We start from the raw sequence: 19,122 nt of genomic DNA, 5'->3' as shown, positions 1-19,122 counted from the left end.
TCTTAGGTGGACAGTAGACATGTGACGGTGAAACGCTAGAATTTAGAAAATCCAATTCAGCCAGCATTTCCTGCATTCTCCCGGATATCTGGTCTTTGAAATCCAACCAAAAACACCCAAAATAGGCATAATATTCACAAACAGAGAGACATTCCCAGTCGCATAGCCCTTGAAGTTCAATTTTTGGACCTAGGGTATTTGTTTCGTGCTGGTCAACGTCCGTCTTGTAGCTCGTTTCGAGTATCACTTAATATCCGGGCTTCAAAATTTTGGATCAGTTTACAAGATCACATATTTCATCAGTTGCGGCGTTTCTTCAAAAGATTCCAACTAGCACTCTATGAAAATCCCTGGAGATTCTCACCAGTAAAAGCGAAGAATCATTTATCCTGAAGCATCTAAAAGACCATAATTAGGCTTTTTTCCATTTTAGAATTACATGCAAAACTATTTACTTACTTTTCCCTTGTGCCTCATGATTACCATTAAACATTCATTTCAAAGAACATAATCAATATATCAGTGATGAATAGAGCATCAGGGCGTGACAATAAAAGTGCAGCTAGTTCAGTACCCAACTAGGGCATAAATACGCTACATTGTATCGACTATCAACTACGATAGCGTCCCAAAGTGTAAAGTCTGAAGAAGGAATGCAAAAAGAAGACACGATGCACGTTAGAGATGCTATCAGTGGCAGCTAGCAGTAATGCATTCTTCGATTTTTCCAGGAGTGTTCGATAATTCTTCTAACTGGTCAGGATGGAATGTGGTTCGGCGAGATTTCAACTTCTTCTCGTCGCTAAGTCAAATTCTAGGAAAATACAGGAAAATATGCCCAGCAGCAACTTGTAGCACTGCTCAACATCGATTCGATGCAATATAGAAAACAATTCCCCCTCTCCTCGCGTGTAGTATGCATTTCCACCTATGCTATAACTACACATTTTCACTCATACACAAATAAATTGGAGTGCAGTCAACTGCAATGGAGACGACTCTCAACATTGCAATATGCATTTTACGTTGCACATCCTCTTTACGCTTCTCCCCACTTTCTGTGTACCCATGCACTACCCAGAAGAGGAGTGCGATGATTCCGAGATGTTTTTCTGTCGTCTTTTAATACATATTACGTACGATACGATACAATGCATTTGGTGTAGTACAGAGATGAAAATGCACTTTAAGCGCCGCCACGAAGATTTATTTTGTAAACAGAAAAAACGTAAACAACTCGAGTAGAGTGTAACTTGGCAATGCTTCGGAACTGAATTGAGTTATGCTAAGATGCGGTTGCATGCAAATAATGTCGCTGACTTTCATATATAAAGTTTTTTCTAAACTGACTTCACGATGTTCAATGTTTGCGGAACTGAGTAAAACATACTCAGGGTCAATAGCAAATGCACATGTGTTTATTGTCGCGGTTTATGAATGCAGTACAGAGCGAAATAAACAAATGCGTAATTCATGTGAACTTTATCGCTACGGAACTTAAGGTTACAAACAGTCCAGTACAGACTGCGTACTGAATTCAGCTCGTTGATTAGTGACACCAAATAGCATTTAGCGGAAATAATTAACTAACGCAGGCGGACCTGGTAATAGAAAATTGCATTTGAAACCAATAATTTTCGTCACTCTAGCCCCTGTCATGTGCTAGGAGTAATCTTCATGGGCCACCCTTTTCATACAGACCTAATACTGAGTGTGAATGTCTCATCAATTTCCTAAAAGGCGAGGGAGTAGCATATATGTAAAATCTGCGACAAAATGAAAAATAAACGAAGCCCTACGAATGAAATTACATGCGTGGCCGTTAACAAGTAATAGCATCGTGTGCCTAGTTCCGACACGGCGCACCGACCCAACCGTAAGGAAAGCAGGAGAACATCTGTACTGAATATGGAATACTCCAAGATGCGTTTAAACTACCAACTCGAAATCTGTCTCGTATAAGTTCCCTCAGAAGTTATTCGTGTATAACGATTATAGAAAACAAGTCGGGAAACCGGAAGCTAGACCCTTCAGGTATGAAAGGTTTTGTGTATTTCATTTATAAATAGTTTTGAGTGTGAATTTGTCCCATTAGTATGGTGCACGAAATATATGCATATATTAAAAATATCTACTTTCAAGTGATATTGACATTCAAAGTGTTGAATTTGCATAGAAGCGACAGTTTTGACCTATTATAACTGTTAGTAATAGCGCGATATTCACCAAATTTGGTAGAATCATGCTCTATGCTGCAGCCTACATTTCGTTATTCTAGAAGGAACTTAAGATGGGTTTTCCTGCCAATTACTAATTATAGCAATGCACCATTATTAACTTTATTCGAACACGTATCTGTATGGGAGGTATTTCGGAGCCTAAGCACCATGTGTCCGGATAGCTGAGTGGTTAGAGCACAAAGCTATCGTACGGAAGGTCACGGTTCAAATCTCACTGGTGGTGGTGGGATTGGTATCGAGATTTGACGTCGGATACCAGTCGACTCAGCTATGAATGAGTACCTGAATCAAATCAGGGTAATAATCTCGGGCGAGCGCAATGCTGACCACATTGAATAGTTTCTGAGAAGGGGTCCGTTAAAGAAATGATCACTTTCAACCCCCGCACTCCCCACCTTTCCCACAAATGTCACAACTAAGACCAGCTTCGAAAAGTACTAAACGAGACCTTTTATTTGATACCCCACATGACTATATTTAGTGAAAAAAAAATTACCCCTCCCTTTTGCATGTATGGGGACCCCCTTAAAATGGACGTGAAAGGACGTAATTCACTATATGCGTGAGCGTTCAGTTTCCACCTTTGGTGTCAATCGCTACAACCGTCTCCGAGAAAAATGCGTGTGACGGACAGACAGTAAACCGATTTTAAAAACGTGGCCCTTGAGGCAATCTTTTCTTCTAGGCATCTTACAAGCGAAAACTCCACTATTTATTGCTTCTCAAGTCATTCAGAAATTTGAATATGTTGGCGCTTGCTACTCTATTCCCTTCCAGTTGAGTTCATGAGTTCATTTGTTCCCATTGCTTAACCAAGCAAATCAATTAGGAGCTAAACAAATACTCAAGGAAATATAAGAATGTTCAAACAGAATACTACATCCATCGAAGTTAAATTTACATTCATATTGATTTTCACCACATGGACCATTCAAAATTAGCACTGCCAAGTAAGAAGCATCTCTCCATTCCTGTGCAAATAACTAAACACTTCTACCCTTGAAAAAAGTCCTTGGTCTTAAGCATCAAAACTCATCGCATTGCAATAGTTTAGTTTAGAATCAACAGTGTACTCGTTTCCATCTTTCTTCAAATACATTAACTTCCTAATATTATGTCGCGACGAAATAAGCTTTTAAATCAGTTTAGAGAAAAAGTATGTCAATGATAGACGTCGGCGACACGGCGCATTGAAAAGCGGCGACAAGTGACTGTTGCCGCCATTCAATGTTTTTTACTATACACACATATACACACTTTATTACGTACTTTAATTGCGACGTCATGCTACTCTGGAGAATAGAGCTCCAGGGAATAAAATATCCAAACTATTATCTCCTCAAAAATGTTTAAGGGTATTGATATTTCTGATGCGCCAATTTCTACAATCTTAAAAATAGAATTGCCTCGATGAATCCCTGATAATGATCACTTTTGAAGTATAGTGCGTACATGCTTGACTGATCGGGCTCTAGGGTGAACGAATCTTTCAATGATGTGATGTGATAAGAACTTCCGGTCATACGAATTTCATTAATACATTTGGAATTTCACTCAATAAGAAAGAATGACCCACTAAGGTGAACGACAATTTGAGCTACTTATGAAATAACTTTTGCATCATCCGATGCTGGTTCAAAGTCTTTAAAGAAAGGAATATTCGTCAAGTACACGTCAATAACAAAATATTTCCAATGTGCCTTTCAAATTTGGGGCGAACTAATTTCCTTCGTCTGATTTTGAAAATATTCAAAAGCTAAAACGTGGAAATCGAAATCGTCTTTATTGGTAAATCGACATTTTTCAGCCATATCACATGTTCTTCTCGAGGTGCTGCTGAAAGGCGTGACTATCCATTATCCATATTAAATGAATTCAGTTTTTCCAGACAATTACATTCGATTTGATTTTGTCCATTTAAAATATTCTTGAGTCATATTTAATACTAGATTATTCGTGATCTCGATAGCGTCCTTCTAAAAAGAAACAATGTCACGTTAAGATTTAGAAGAAACAAAAATGAAATATGTTTTAGCTTCCTGTGTATACCCGCCTTTGAAAACACATTACTATCATGCCTTTGAAAATCGGGTCAACCTGTCTGTGGTTGCCGCTGAAAAATTCCTTTCCAGCGATAGACTGTATGTGAACATTCATTTTAATATGAACTCACTATGTTCATTCTCTCGAGCAATATTAAACCTAAAGTAAATAAAATATAAAATGAAATTTAGATAAAAATAAAAAAATGGTTACGAAAATGCCCAGAAGGGCAAGATCCCATTTATATTTGCTGAACTACCAGAATGTCTGTGCACTGATGCACATTTCCAAGGTGCCTGCACAAATTAGGTCAAGGTTTTCGACGTTAGCTAAAGCCAGCGAGCCAATGCAAGTTTTTAATGAATGCCAAAATCCATAAGAGGGCAATTCACCCTCCCTGAAAACTGACAAGACGTATCCTAAGGTCGTCCCAAATCATCGACTGTTGACAGGAATGTGATCCTAGAGTGAAAGCTAAAATAAACGAAGATCCCAGATTGATCCAAGAAATGGTTGCTAATGAACCGGGTTTGAATGCCATCGCTGTGTCACGAATATTTGGTCACCTGCTGGGATACACGAAAAAATCTTCTCAATAGGTACCGCACCCTTGAAATGACGCTCAAAAGGAGGCACCCTTTCATTTCACCAAATATTTCCTTGCGAAATTTTAAAACGGCCAATATACAATCTTCGATAAAATCGTTACAGGCGACGAAGCATGGTTTTATAAGTACGATCCAGAAACTTAACAGCACGCTATAGTATAGCCCAGAGAGCTCAGAAGTTGCCAATGCTTGACCGCCGCATTGGCAAGGCAAAAAAATTTCAACAACCAAAATTATGTATATTTCACCAAGGCCAAAATTTTAGCTGCTATTCCTCTGGAAACTGATCAAATAGTAACGACAAAGGGCTACGCGGAAACATGATTACCACAAATTTTTAAAAATTTACTTGCAGGCAAACCTAAAAGGAGAATTTCGATGCTACTTTTTACACCAACCCGATGGGTCAGCTTAGACTGCTGAAAAAAACTGCTGTTATTACGCTCTCAAGCATCGATGAAATTCGTCCACCTCCATAGTCGACAAAATTCATCCTCCTCCATAGTCTAATCTAGTAACGTGTGATTTCCCCTTACATTTGCATTTCAGAATCTACCAATCTGTCAAAATTGCACCTCATTCCATTGTTCGTGTTTTTTTTTTTGTTTTTGTGGCGCTACTTTCGTTATATAAACATATGAATTCGAAGCAATTTCGTGTTTTGATTTATCATTGCTATTTGAAAGGGGAAGATATCGTTCAAACGTTGCAATAACTTGAAAAGTGCTATCTGGTTTCTGTCCTGTCGTAATCAACGGTTGAAAAATGGTTTCGCGAATATAAGAGTGGTCGTAAAAACACCGATGATGCTGAGCGCTCTGGTCGCCCAAATGAGGTGTTCACACAAGAAAACAAAAAAGGGCATAAAATGATTTTCACTGATCGAAAACCAAAATGGTAAGTTACAGCTGACTCCTTAAACATAACAAAAGGCAGCGTGTTTACTATTGTACATGAACATTTGTCTATGAAGAAACTGTTTGGAAAGCGGGTGTCGCACGTACTGTATTTAAAAGGACTTCTTGCATCGGTATGTAACAACGGACGAAACTTAGGTCCGCCATTACACACCAGAATCGAATAGACACTCAACTAAGCGGAGAGAGACCGGCGCACGTCTTCCGAAGAGACCAAAAACGCAACGATCAGCTGGGAAGGTTTTAGCTTCTGCATTTTGGAATGCTCACGGTATCATATTCATTGAGAAACAGGCAAGGAAACTTTCTTTAATTTATGCCGCTCGAACCCGTGCAAATCCACATAAACCAAGCCAAATAGACTTGGCAAACATGTGGATCCGACATTACATAAGAATGGACCATTTGAAGGAAAAAAATAGCAGAAAAACTTTGTATTCACACTTTTCCATTCGTACATAGCTAAAAATTCAAAATATTCCTTGATATATCCAACTCCCCCGTTCATATGATGACGTCATACACATTTTAAATTGCGATAAATTTAGGTAAAATACAAAATTTGGACCTTTTATAAATTTGTTAATAATGGTTGCATTTGCTTCAAACTTTTCAAAATTGTCTCAACTCACGAAACCCAAACAGAATATACCACTTAGCTGGAATGATAATCATCTTGTTGGTATTTTTAATACACAAATATTCCACTTTATCGTTATCCTGTAAAATTGATACAACTTATTCAGCCTTGACCCCGTTTGGTAGAGGATTAGGATTATTTGCCATTTTTCCATTTTTTTCAACCCATCCGCTCCAATCCGCGGTACCGAACGATTTCCTTGGGATCTGTTGTCAGAAACTCCTGTTTTATTCAGATTTTCTCGTAGATCGAGACCATTTTTTGTGAAGTGACGAAAAAGCCTTGCTTGGTGCTGGACGGGGACACGGAGCGACCTTCTTTGAAGAGCGGAAGAGCAGTTTACTCCAGCTAACAACCTCCACTGATAATAGATGAAAAACCATTTCAAACTCGTCGTTAAATCCTCGTACTAGACGTCACAGTGCATATCAGATGAGTCACACTGTCAAATGTCTTGTCTAGATCGAAAGCCATGTAAAGAAGGCTGTGCTTCCACGATATTTCTTCAAGTGAAACCGTGAGACGTATATTATATTGAGTCAGTAGTGCCCCATTTTTTGATAAACTCAGATTGGTTCATGGTTGACACGAATGCGCTATAAAATCTTGGATGGATATTAGGAGGGGAAAAGTAGTAGCGGTAAAAATCACTATAAAATCGAGGCATACAAAAACGTTTGCAAACCAATTATTTCTACTGATTGAGAAATCATAGGAAAATCAATTCGAACGTAGCGTTATGCTTAGCCATCAAGAGACAAACATAATCCGTTTGCAAACATTAGAACCTATTTCGAATACGTGAGAGTGAATTGCTATTGAATTGAATCAAATAAGAGAAACTACCATTCCCATAAGAAAACGGTAGAAACGCTAAAAAAATAATCAATAGAGCATATTGAAATATACAAGGAAGTGTCTCAATGAGTTGATGATTCGCTTCAGCCTGCAAAGGACCAGCTAAAATGTGGCTCAGAGACTGTTATGGACTTCGCACCATCCAATAGTTAGCTTACAGATGATCCTCAAACTCATTCTTTAAGGTCATCCTTATTCTTCTATTTAACTACATCTCGCTCAAAAATTTCTCTCCATCTTTGCCTTATTTTTAGATAAGAGATTTCAATCAGATATTAGCCATTAAATTCAATGAGCAAAAGGACCAACAAAAGACTCGTCAATTTCTCGACATTTGGACGTCATCAACCACAAATTCATGTATATCAAGCCGACAAAGTTAAAGACATCAATAGCTCAAATAAATAATAGAAAGACGCGACAAAAAATATCCCCTCACCCCTCAGCGAGCCGAAAAGAAAATCTGAAAAAGTAACGTCGTCCACTTTTATTGGTTTCGGGTTCTTTCCCCCTTTCAAAAATTTCCTCAAGTCCCAAATGTGAAGAAAATTTTCATTTTCATTTTATTTTTTGCCAATTTATTCGCAGCAATACACCAACAACGTACAACGTGCTCGATGTCTGCACGAAAATAGATTCATTTGACTAGCTATAATTATCCTAGACACATGGGTTATATTTTATTTTCTATTTTCACTACTTTATCTTATCCTAGGCTAAGCGTATATATTTTTAAAGAATATCCACATACTAACTCAGACAAGTTATTATTTATAGAATTGGGTTCGTGGACACAGTCTAGACTGCACTTTGTATGAAATTCTGCCGCAAATGAGACATTTTCCCCGAATTTCTAACTCGCTACTCGCTACTCGCAGCTAAACTTTAAATTTCAGACAAAACAAGCAACAGCTCGGATACCATTACATCGCAATTAGGTTCTCGAGGCCCGTTTGAAACTTTGACTTTGGCAACTTTGCATTCTTGTAATTAGTTCAGGGCTTTGGAATCACACCAGTTCCAAAAATAGTTCAAGACAATTGAGCTTCATCCAGAGGACATAAACTAACTCGTAAATATACTCCTGAAGCCTATTCAAATCAAGGATAAGGTAATTCAAGATATAACTTTTCCAGACCTGCACGGAATGATGTCATTTCTAACAGTTTGCAAAAGTCTGTACCAGACATGATAACAAAAATAGAATTTAAAGTCAAACTTCTTGGCTTCATTAAAAAAAAATATATACACACAGATATTGACCTCCAGACGACTCGACTCGTTCAATTCTAATCTAGAACGCCACACTTCTACATGCAAAAATTTAAACAAATTTAATCTGTAGGGTTAGCTAGTTAGCTGCCACACTGGCTCCTATTTGACTTTTCTAAACAAATTTCTCCCACAAACTAAACAATCGAAAAAATATACCTAAAGCAGGGCTATCACCTCCATATCATCGTCATCATCATATCGAAATCGATGATTCCTCAACTCGCAAACAAGCAGCTCCCATTTCACTTAATATTCGCGAGACTTCTTTTTCAAAAGCAGCGGCAGCGACGACTACAAAATATCGATACAGCACATATGCTTTACTTATATATATAATTTCTTAGTGCATACTTAAGTTTGTAGACTTTTTGTATGTCTGGACGTCTGACTATGCCTTGGTGAGAATCTCACTAGCAGGAAAGACGCCAACAAAAAGAAGATTTGGCATCAATGCCAAACTTATAGGGGAGTCCAAAAATATCTTTTCTGCCAAACACAATATTATATATAACGGAACGCACAGACGTTCAGATTTATTCGAATATTTTTCGCAGCAACATTTGCATTTATTGAAGGTACGAATTGATTGTACGAAGAACTTTAATCGAGCAATTAGTTTATAAACGCATTCTTTCGAATTACACCACTATCGAATGAGGATCTTATAAATAGATCGTGTGGCTCTGAAGAACTTTTATTGTCTTCCCAGTCGAAAACTTCTGATCACTTTCATAGATGGAAGCATGCAGAACCAATAAAGTTAGAACAAAAGGGAAGGAAGTTTCCAGACCCAGACAACGATTTAAGAACCGAGAAAGAGAAAAATAGCACCTGAAGAGTCTACCCACATTTTTTAGAGAAAAAAACGGATCAAGTTCGTCTGTCTGTCAAACATACAGCCCAGCACCTGAAAGCAAATACAATCATTAAGCTCACCTTCATCTTCTGATATCATGAGCAGCGTTGAAATAATATCGTGGATATTTTTCAAAATCTCCTCCAATGGCTGTTGGCGAAGGATGTATAGCAAGGCCCTCCCATATTCTTGCCTAGAAAGAAAAAAATAAAGACGAAATATTATTATTTATTGAAAAAGTGAAGAAAGAACATTGTTATTCATAATTCTATGAAATGAATTTATCGAATACATGTATGCTATTTGTAAAACCCATAACAACGGCAATAACAAAGTTTTCCACGATTTTGTGAATAAGGAAAATCACAAAGAAGTCAATCATTGCAGAGTTCATCATACTTGCCCCTTTATTCTAACGAAAGGATCAAGACGTGAAAACGCGCTGTCTATAAACCAATATTTTCAAGGGCCTAATTTTAAATTATCATGACAGTGGTCAAGTCAGTTGAGCATCAGGCTCTCGATCTAATTACCCCGGGTCCGCGCCCCGCTTAGTCAGGGATGTTTGTATTTGACTTTGCACTTAAATGTGATGATAGTGGAAAAGGAGCATAATGTCATTTAAAATATGAAACGGTGGTTGCGTGATGATACCCTAGGACTTCTTCCTTAGACTCATACTCAACTGACCACCTCCTTTATTACTTCCAGCATTCTTTGGAAAATACACCACTTCAATTTGTCTACTGTATTTTGTGCTTGTCAAAGTAAATTCCACTTAGGAGTTTTACTTTCGCTTTATTATCCAACACAAAAATATAAAATCACGGAAAGAAGCAGAAGCATCAAGAACCCCCTCCTCAACGATCCGAAATTGAACAACTTGGCAATACAGGCGCGTCAAAGGACACTCCTGTAAAGCTAGAGTTAGGTAGATGCTGCCAAACTGCATATGGCTGCATAGTCACTATTCGTTAAATTATACAGTAAAATATAGGTATATAGGTTACTCCTTCCAGCACATAGTTTGCTTGGTCGTATGTATGGTTTTGTATATTTCATTTATAAAGACATTTGAGTGTGAATTTGTCCCATTAGTACGTAACACGTAATATACGCATATATTATGTGAGAATATTCACTTTCGGGTGATATTGACATTCAAAATCTTGATTTCCAAAGAAGTGACAACATTGACCTATTATAACTTTGTTAGTAATAGTGCGGTTTCCACCAAGGATCAAGCTCTATATTATAGTCTACATTGCTGCAGAATTTCGTGGTTCGACAGGGAAAAGTTCGCCTTCGTGGTGAATCGGATGTCCAATTGTTATTATATTACTTTAATTCGGAAGCAGCAAACATGGCACACTATGCATGAGTCGTTTTTGATCTTTTATCTAGTATTAGAGGAACTTGTCCTGCGGCCTTCTTCTTCGTTTTTGTTATGGACACTGTCAAGGATGACATTCAATGTACAGAAACCTACACACTAATCTACGGAAATGACATCTTTCTAGCGACTCACATCAAAGCTAATCTTGGTCAATTCGTGAGACGTGGAATGATTGCCTGAAAACCGGCCCTGACAAAACCAGCACGATTATACATTAGGAGCCAATTTGAGAACCTCATGTTTTCATCTAAACCAAGCTGGAAGGAAAGTGGTGAAACCGACCAGCCGAGCCAATTCTGCTATCCGATGTGTCCATTCTGAACCTGAATCTTCAGTCAGAGCAAGAATATTTATAGTTCTCATGGATTAGCCTATGCTTAATATACTAATGTCTGCGCTTCTGGAGAAAAGCCCACTAAGAGGCCCATCTCAAAGAAAGGGGACACATGCAGAAACTTATCACGAATTTCATCGAGTGGAAAAACGATTTCACAGTTAGAAAGAATGGAATATCTGTAATTGAATTGCAGAGTGCAGCCCACAAAGCACGGAAGCTTTACCAACAAGTCGGCAGGATGAAGCCATAAACATCTCAGTCCTCATCCTACCCGATCATATGGCCATCTTGGAGTCGTTCCAATATCGGCGAGTTAGAAAAGCTGCCAAATGAAGACAACAGACATTATCAAGCATGGGAGAATTGCTTCGCGTAATTCATAAGTCATCTGAAACTGATGGAATTACAACCGAACTAGTTGAGATAGCAAATTCCACATAGCAACGAGGAACTACCTCTCCCAATCATGAAGCAGTAAATATTACTAAGTGCAGCAATTATAGAGACTTCACGTTTCTGAGTACCATTTATAAGATACCCTTCGACATCTTACTAAGCTGGCGCTATAAACACAAATCCACTATCCCTGACCACTACCTTCTTTGAATCCCATACCGAAGAAAATGATCCGTCTTTTAAGACGATCCACGAATCGATCCAATCTTCTACATCTTCATGAGAATGAAAGTGTCAACCATTCAGACCATGCGCCATTTTGGAAAACAAGTAACAATCAAGATGAACAAGGTTTACAGAATACGAAGGATCCGGTAGGACTTCCTACTTTAACGCTTCCAAGTATGCCCCAATCCCTTTGCAACATGCGATTGAGAATTGCCATGTTGCAAAATTATTTTATCATCTCCAGCTGAGCTGGTCCAACTAAAAACCGCATATCTTAGGGCCATGAATATTCGATTTTACCGTCATTCACTGCGCTTGTGGTTAACCTACCCATTTTCGTGACCAGGTACAATTTTTTTCGTTAGCCTTCATCCCGTTCAGTAAAGGGGCCATGCTCCTTCAGATCGAATTTGCCACTATTCCCGATCATAGATTTTACGGCGTGCAATCGAAAGGCTCTCAAACCACTATCAAGCGTATCGAGCCATCGTTTTTTCCATTTGCCTTTATATCGTTTTTCATCAACATAAGGGAATGGGTGCGTATCGATCACGAATGATTTCAGTTCTTCATCTCCATTACCCCAAAGTTCTCTTCATTGTTCTTTGCAGTCGAACGGGGCGCAGAATCATAGAAGATGATAGCGTGAGCGACAATCTTGTGAACTTTGGATTTGAGACCTTTGTTGATGCATAGATCAAAAGGGACTCCAGTTGTAGAACGCTACTTCATCTAGGTTCCGTTAATTTCTGAAGCAATTTCATGGTGCATTGACACACTGACAGTTGTAGTGCCTGTTTCATTGGGGTTCGTCGTCAGAGAATCTATTTTATTATAGCCTGTACTGCATGAGAAGATCCTTGTACTTTGGAGAAGTTGCTCGAGATCGGCTTTTGTGAGACGCCATCTGCATAGAGCAGGACGTAGCATGTCGGGCATAACATGATAAGAACGAGGAGTGGCAACAGGACACTTCCTTGATAAACACCGAAACATGAAGCGAATTTGATTTCGGGTCGCGGTAGGAGCAATCAACTCAAGGAACGCGGCACTATAAAATGTAGGAAGATGGGACAAGCGTTTAATAAACCATGTATTGTGAAGTATTAGGTTGTTGCAGATGAAATGTCGGATTTCACAATGAAGCGAAAGTAGTTGCAACTTTGATGTGTCAAACTACTGCCAGGTGGCGTTGGTGGTGTTTGATAATGAAGTATAAATAGTCCCACATTTGGTCAAGCTGTCATTTAAATTTGAAGTCATTGTGCTTGTAGAGGAATAGAAAAAGAAAAAACATGGAAGCGGGTGAAAAACACCTACTTTTCCTTTATGAGTTTAAACTTGGTCACAACGCCGTGGAGGCAGCCAGAAACATTTGCAGGGTATTTGGAGCCACAAGGCCCCCATAAGCATCAGTCGACAACGACGAGCTGGGTTTGCTAGTCGAATCTGACACACATGCATCTGTAAGAGACATTGCAGACAAATTAGGCGTACATTATTGAACAGTTTCCCGGCACTTGCAACAGCTTGGAAAAGTGAAAGGGCTTTATAAGTGGATTCCACCTAGTAAAACATGGTTTTCGAATGGAAATTTGCAGTTGCTGCTCTTCCGAAACAGAAAGGATGCCTTTTTGCACAGAATAGTGACATGTGACAAAAAGTGGATATTGGTACAGACCAGCACAATAGCTTGATATCGGTCAGGCTCCAAAAAACATGCCAAAAGCAAGCCTTCATCCGTAGAAGGTAATAGTGACTGTTTGATGATCTGCAGACAGAGTTATAAACTATTCTTTTTTGCAACGTGGTGAAAGGATTAATGCAGAGAAGTAATGTGCGAAGCTCGATGAAAAGCATTGGAAATTGCGTAGATTGGTCAGTGAATGTGGTCCGGGCGTAGATTGGTTAGTGATACTGCTTCATAACAGCGCACGCATGTATCCAAAATGACGGCCCGATGAATTGCAGCATTAAACCCTGCCTCATCCACCATATTCATCGACCTCTCGCCTACCGATTAGCACTTTTTTAAGCATTTCGATCACTTTTTGGTGGAAAAACAATTTAGCAATGAAGCAGCTATCGAAATTGCCTTCGGGGAATTTCTTCACACTAGAAGGTACACTACGAAGCTGGCATAAATGCTCTTGTATCTCCCTGGGAGAAAAAAAAAGTGAGGGTGTTAATGTTCAGCATTCAGGCACGGATTTCTGTGGATCGGACTTACATGCTTACGTTATGATGCCATCCAAAAATCGTTGATCACTTTTCGACAGGATCGCAGTCCGCCTTGGTATCTAGATTTTGTATAGTGGAGTAAACTCCCACTAATCTTACATCAAACCCTCTCTCAGATTAAGGGTGGTAGACTTTGGATCAGCACGCTATGAAAATACAAATTGGAAATCCCCTCCAACTTTACAGATGTTCTAAAACAAGCAAACGGCGATCAACCCCATTTTTTTTTACTCCTGAACCGCTCTCACGATTTTGCGACAATTGTGAACGGTTTTTATTAAGTTATTCCCGATTAATGTTGCAACCACTTTTGCTTTTCAAGCGAGTGTTGATCAAATAACGCCTCTTATTCCGGATCTTGGAAAGGGGTGTCTTTTTCTTCGCTAGTCCATGTTGAAGGCTTGAAACCACTAAGGAGATGTTTGTTTTTTCAATAATAATCGCTTCGCCACAAGGATTTGAGGGTATTCAGTGAAATATAGTCGCGAATTCTGAAAGAATGAATGAGGCGGAGAATTGTAATCCCTCGTCAATTTCTAGAATTTGGTTCATAAACTGTCATTTTCAATCAAGAATAATTTTTGATTTTTGGGTTGTATCTATGCTTTTATTTTTCTCGACCCCTACTGACAGCCAATGCTATCTATTGGGAAACGGCGGAAATAGAGTTGTACATCTAATATCTTAACAGCCTCTCTGTATATAGCTGACATATGAATGAAAAAAATCAATAGTAAAAGAAATATTTAGAAGTAGATTATTAGTCACGTTAACCCTTTTTATTGCCGTTTTCCTTTTACGTAGGGCAACATTTACATTTGTTTCATCCATTCTTCTCTTGCAAAGCAAGAAGGGAACGACCTTCTCCCAGAGTGAGCCTTCTTCAATAATGGTAGATGAGTCCCCTAAGTCTTCCACAATGATAGGAGGATACACTCCTCCGGCCCATTATTGACTTGCCGATAACCTATCCAACCTAAATTCTTAGAACTCGATACAAACACATCGTCTGTACACAAAACGATAATAAGCTCAAGAATTCATTTCCAAACAAGTTCACAGCGGTATCAATCGGTGAATGCAGCATCATAACAGTAACAAAACCTACAAACGAGCTAACCAACTTATGCCAAGAAAAAAACAACGTCCAGGAAAAGAAAGAAGAAAAACCGTCAGCTAAAAAGTGCATTCCAAGATGTAGATATACTACACACATATTCGTGATGAGCAGCAACACCAGACCACCCGGTATTTGTGGAATTAGAAAACAACAATAAAAGCAACTACGAAAATCCAAGAACCAACCACACACTATACAACACAATACAGCCAGGCTCTATACAAGATACACATTTCTGTCGCTTCCCCTTCCTTGTTTAAAAGAACGCAGAAAAAAATTAAATAAAAGATGGCTGAGAAAGAAAACACAAGATACCAACAATTTATCGCTATTCCTCTTCAACTTACGAACTATTGTGTATAGTTAAACGCGGTTAATGCTAGTGTGCAAAGACTTGAGCGTAGCACTGTTCAAGGCATCCACTTACCGTACAGTAGAAAAAGAAATATTCTATACTCAAATAGGAATAATAAAATCATTTTCGTGTCTTTTCCTTCTGCTCTTGGTCTAATACTTCCGCGTATTATAAAGGCTTTCAAGAATTTATTCAGCATTTAATAATTTTTATGGAATTGAAATTGAAAAGTAAATATAAATCGTGATAAGATGGGAACGTTCGCTAAGACAAGCACACAGAGAATTGCCTTGCGTTCTAATGAGGAACGCTTTTCATGGGAAAGTTGACTTTCGACTTTGAAGGTGGCTCGATGTCACCAAGCAATGCAGGCTAAGCTCCATTGTACTCGTTAACATTAGACAGTGATTACATAGTATCTTCTGAAATGCAGGAATTGACATTCCTGGGAATTTGAAACGACCGCCAAATGCAACCAGCGTGAAAATGTGTCACACGACGCAATCTCAAGCAACAATGAAGGAGATGAACATTAGACTAAAGCAACAAGGAAGCAAATTGGATGCTCTGCCTTCGCAGTGTCCAAGGACATCAAATATTTGTGGTTAAATCTTTTTGGGCCATACATCAGATGGAAGATAAATGACGCACGGACCGCGTTATATTTTAAGTCGCCTATTCCCTCAATAGAGGCTGTAATTTCGAATGGTATCACCGGAAATTTTTATATTTCAGCCAAAGAGCACCCTTCAACGGATTGTAGAGTGCAACTCTTTCAGCGTGGCCAAGTCTGATTCCCCTGTTCCCAAGCACTGGATCTGCGTAGGACATGGGAACTTTATGATGTACGCTCCATTATCGTAAGGGCAATGATCGGATCGAAAACATAGACTAAAGCCGCATTCCAATAGTTATATCGGTCGTCAGCAGAGGGACAACAACGATTTGCGCGAGACAAGCGGCCACATTAAATCGAAAAAGAAGGAAAAACAACAGCCGCTTCACCACAAACCCGATAAAAAACGGCGGCGGCTGCACTATGCCCAAAACTACGGCCAACCCATACATCAGCACTGCACGCACACATGGCCACCGTCCGTGCGAGAAAAGGCACACCAGTCACGACCAGAGCAGCGCAGACAGGTTTCCTACGAGTATCTCACTTGGCTCTACTCACCAGCCCAATATATCATTGAAACTTGTATGGGACCCTGTGAAAATATGGCGCAAATAAGTTGATAAGTCTGCCGAGGCCGAGGAAAGTGACGACAGCGGAGACGCTCGCTCGGCATATGTGTTGGGAGCACAGGCACCGAATAAACACCAGCAGTTCAACTGGAGCATGTGCTTTTGGAATCACACTTCCGGTTCGCACCGAAGAATAGCAGCGGCGGCATTTAGGCACGCATCATTGCCAAATAAGAACCAGAAAGAGACACCACTCCTCGCAGCGAACGCCAGAGCGAAAGACCCATCTGCACGTCTGTCTGCCTCATCTCTGCGTACGATGTGTGCTGCTCATTTGGAATTTAAGATATCGCATATATCCGCACCACACTAGCCACATATACCACTACCCTACGAGTAGTTCCTCTCTCGCTCGCCCTTTCGCTCCTGCCCCTCTCCGACGTTCATTCTATTTCAAACACACCAGTGCCCCCTCCCTCCCGGCATTCTACTTTAATACATTGAACCTGACGATGAGATAGACAAATCGATAAAATGGTCAAATGTTCTGCGTCGCATCGCCGACATAACGTTAGCTATCAAATTTTAATCGTCTTCTCTACTACACGATGCCGCCGTACGGAAAAAACAGGAGCAAGATACACGCAGGCACACCAGCGGCTGGAGTGTGGAAAACAACCCACGGGCCCCGCAAGGAACGGGCGAGTAGTGTAGCGTATCGCTGGCAATGAATGAGTGAATGAATTTGAAAGTATCTCCACACGCTACCGCATTTTTACGTTATTCCAATTATCAAGGTGGCACCGCTTCTTCCCAATTGGGGCATAAACTTTCAATCCCAAACGATGCGTACTTTGGCAACAAACATCGACTCAAAAGAAATTAAAAAAAAGATAATGCTAAACAGCGTATATAATGAGTACTCGACAGAGGGCATATCTGTCTCCCTCGCACGCTTATAAAATTGTTTTACATAGAGCGAAATAACAAAAATAAATGTGGAATAATATGCGGAGCAAACCAACGGCCGTACGAGACGAGGCAATCCAGAAGAATTCTTTGACGTGAGAGTGTGCGACGCAAACGAGGCTACGGACGAAAGTAAAGGTGAGACGGAGACCTTTCCGAAGACAACGGACGCGGGACGAAAGACGAACTGTGAGAAAAATATCTCGACCAAACCAAGCTCAAAGAAGAATTCTTGGAATTGCTCTTTTCACTGGATCTCATTCTATTCAAGGGTTTGTCTTACGAGCAAACGCCGAAATTGCACCCGTTCGCTGTAGCGTCAGGAGGAAAGGACTAGAATTAGGACGTACCAAATACAGGGTTGGACATCTCCGCAATAAAGTCTGAAGTCGTGCATTTCCTCCTATTTAAAGCATGCACGCATCAAATGTGTACTCGAGGCTTTACTTCAATTTCCACTTCATTCATCTTCTCGAGATTGGCAGCTCTAAACAGATTTGTTTTCCTCCCCCAACAATTAGAAAGGTCCTCCGAGATACTATCAATATTAATGGATTACGAAAATCGACCCTTAAATACAACAGTCAGATCAGGTATTGCCAAAAAGCTATGGGTTATCAGCATCACCGAAATAGATCTTGGCGTCGAGGAGAACCAATATTTGAATCTAGATACACATCAGGAGAGCGGTAGAGATCAGAATCCTGACTTGAGAGTGTCTCCTCCCACTTTTATTCTGCAAACAGGATCGAAGAGACTTGATAGCCTCACAATGATAAATTGGCAACAAGTCGAAAATCAGAAGTTGGGCGCTTCAGGTATGAAAGATTTTGCAATTTTCTGATGCACGGATTTTAAGGGCATATTTGTTCTACAAGGCTATTCGCGCAGAACCGAGCGATTTAAATACCTCGGATCAACGCTATCAGCCAATGGAGAACTGAGTTATGAAATTGCTTCACGCACTAACGCAACCTCGATGAAGTGGCGTTCCACAACTGGTGTTCTTTGTGATCGACGTATCAACGAACGTCTCAAATCTAAAATTTACCGGAATGTCGTCCGTTCTGTCTCCCTCTATGGTTCTGAGTGTTGGCCGACTATAAAAGACAATGAACGGCGTCTTGCGGTAATGGAGACGAAGATGTTACGTTGGAGTAGTGGCGTCACACGTTTAGATCACATTCAAAATGAGGATATCCACGATCGTTATGGAGTTGCACCGATCTTGGAAAAGTTGCGAGAGAGGCGTCTTCGATGGTATGGGCACGCAATTCCGTACAAACGAGAATTCACTTGCCAGGATTGGTCTGAACATCGAAGTCGATGGTAAACGACCAAAAGCCAGACCTGAACAACGGTGGCTTGATACGCTAGGTGGGGATTTGAAAGCCTCGAGATTGCACCCAGATAGAGCCAAATGGCGAAACCGATCACGATCACGCTTGTGAACGG

At 39.9% G+C, this 19,122-nt stretch overlaps 1 protein-coding gene across 4 annotated transcripts in view; it reads right to left on the bottom strand.

Moving 5' to 3' along the window:
• Positions 1-19,122, bottom strand: part of LOC119658657 (serine/threonine-protein phosphatase 4 regulatory subunit 1-like) — a 366,002-nt gene that overhangs the window by 38,519 nt on the left and 308,361 nt on the right. For all 4 annotated transcript variants that reach the window (XM_038066204.1, XM_038066203.1, XM_038066207.1 and 1 more), the window contains one exon: positions 9,518-9,630. In XM_038066204.1, coding sequence (XP_037922132.1) covers positions 9,518-9,630 — 113 coding nt within the window. The remainder of the gene's footprint in view (positions 1-9,517; positions 9,631-19,122) is intronic.

Source organism: Hermetia illucens, chromosome 6 (assembly GCF_905115235.1).
Source record: "Hermetia illucens chromosome 6, iHerIll2.2.curated.20191125, whole genome shotgun sequence".
Lineage (NCBI taxonomy): Eukaryota > Metazoa > Arthropoda > Insecta > Diptera > Stratiomyidae > Hermetia > Hermetia illucens.
The sequence above is the reverse complement of the archived record's forward strand: the minus strand, read 5'-3'. Positions and strand labels throughout refer to the sequence as shown.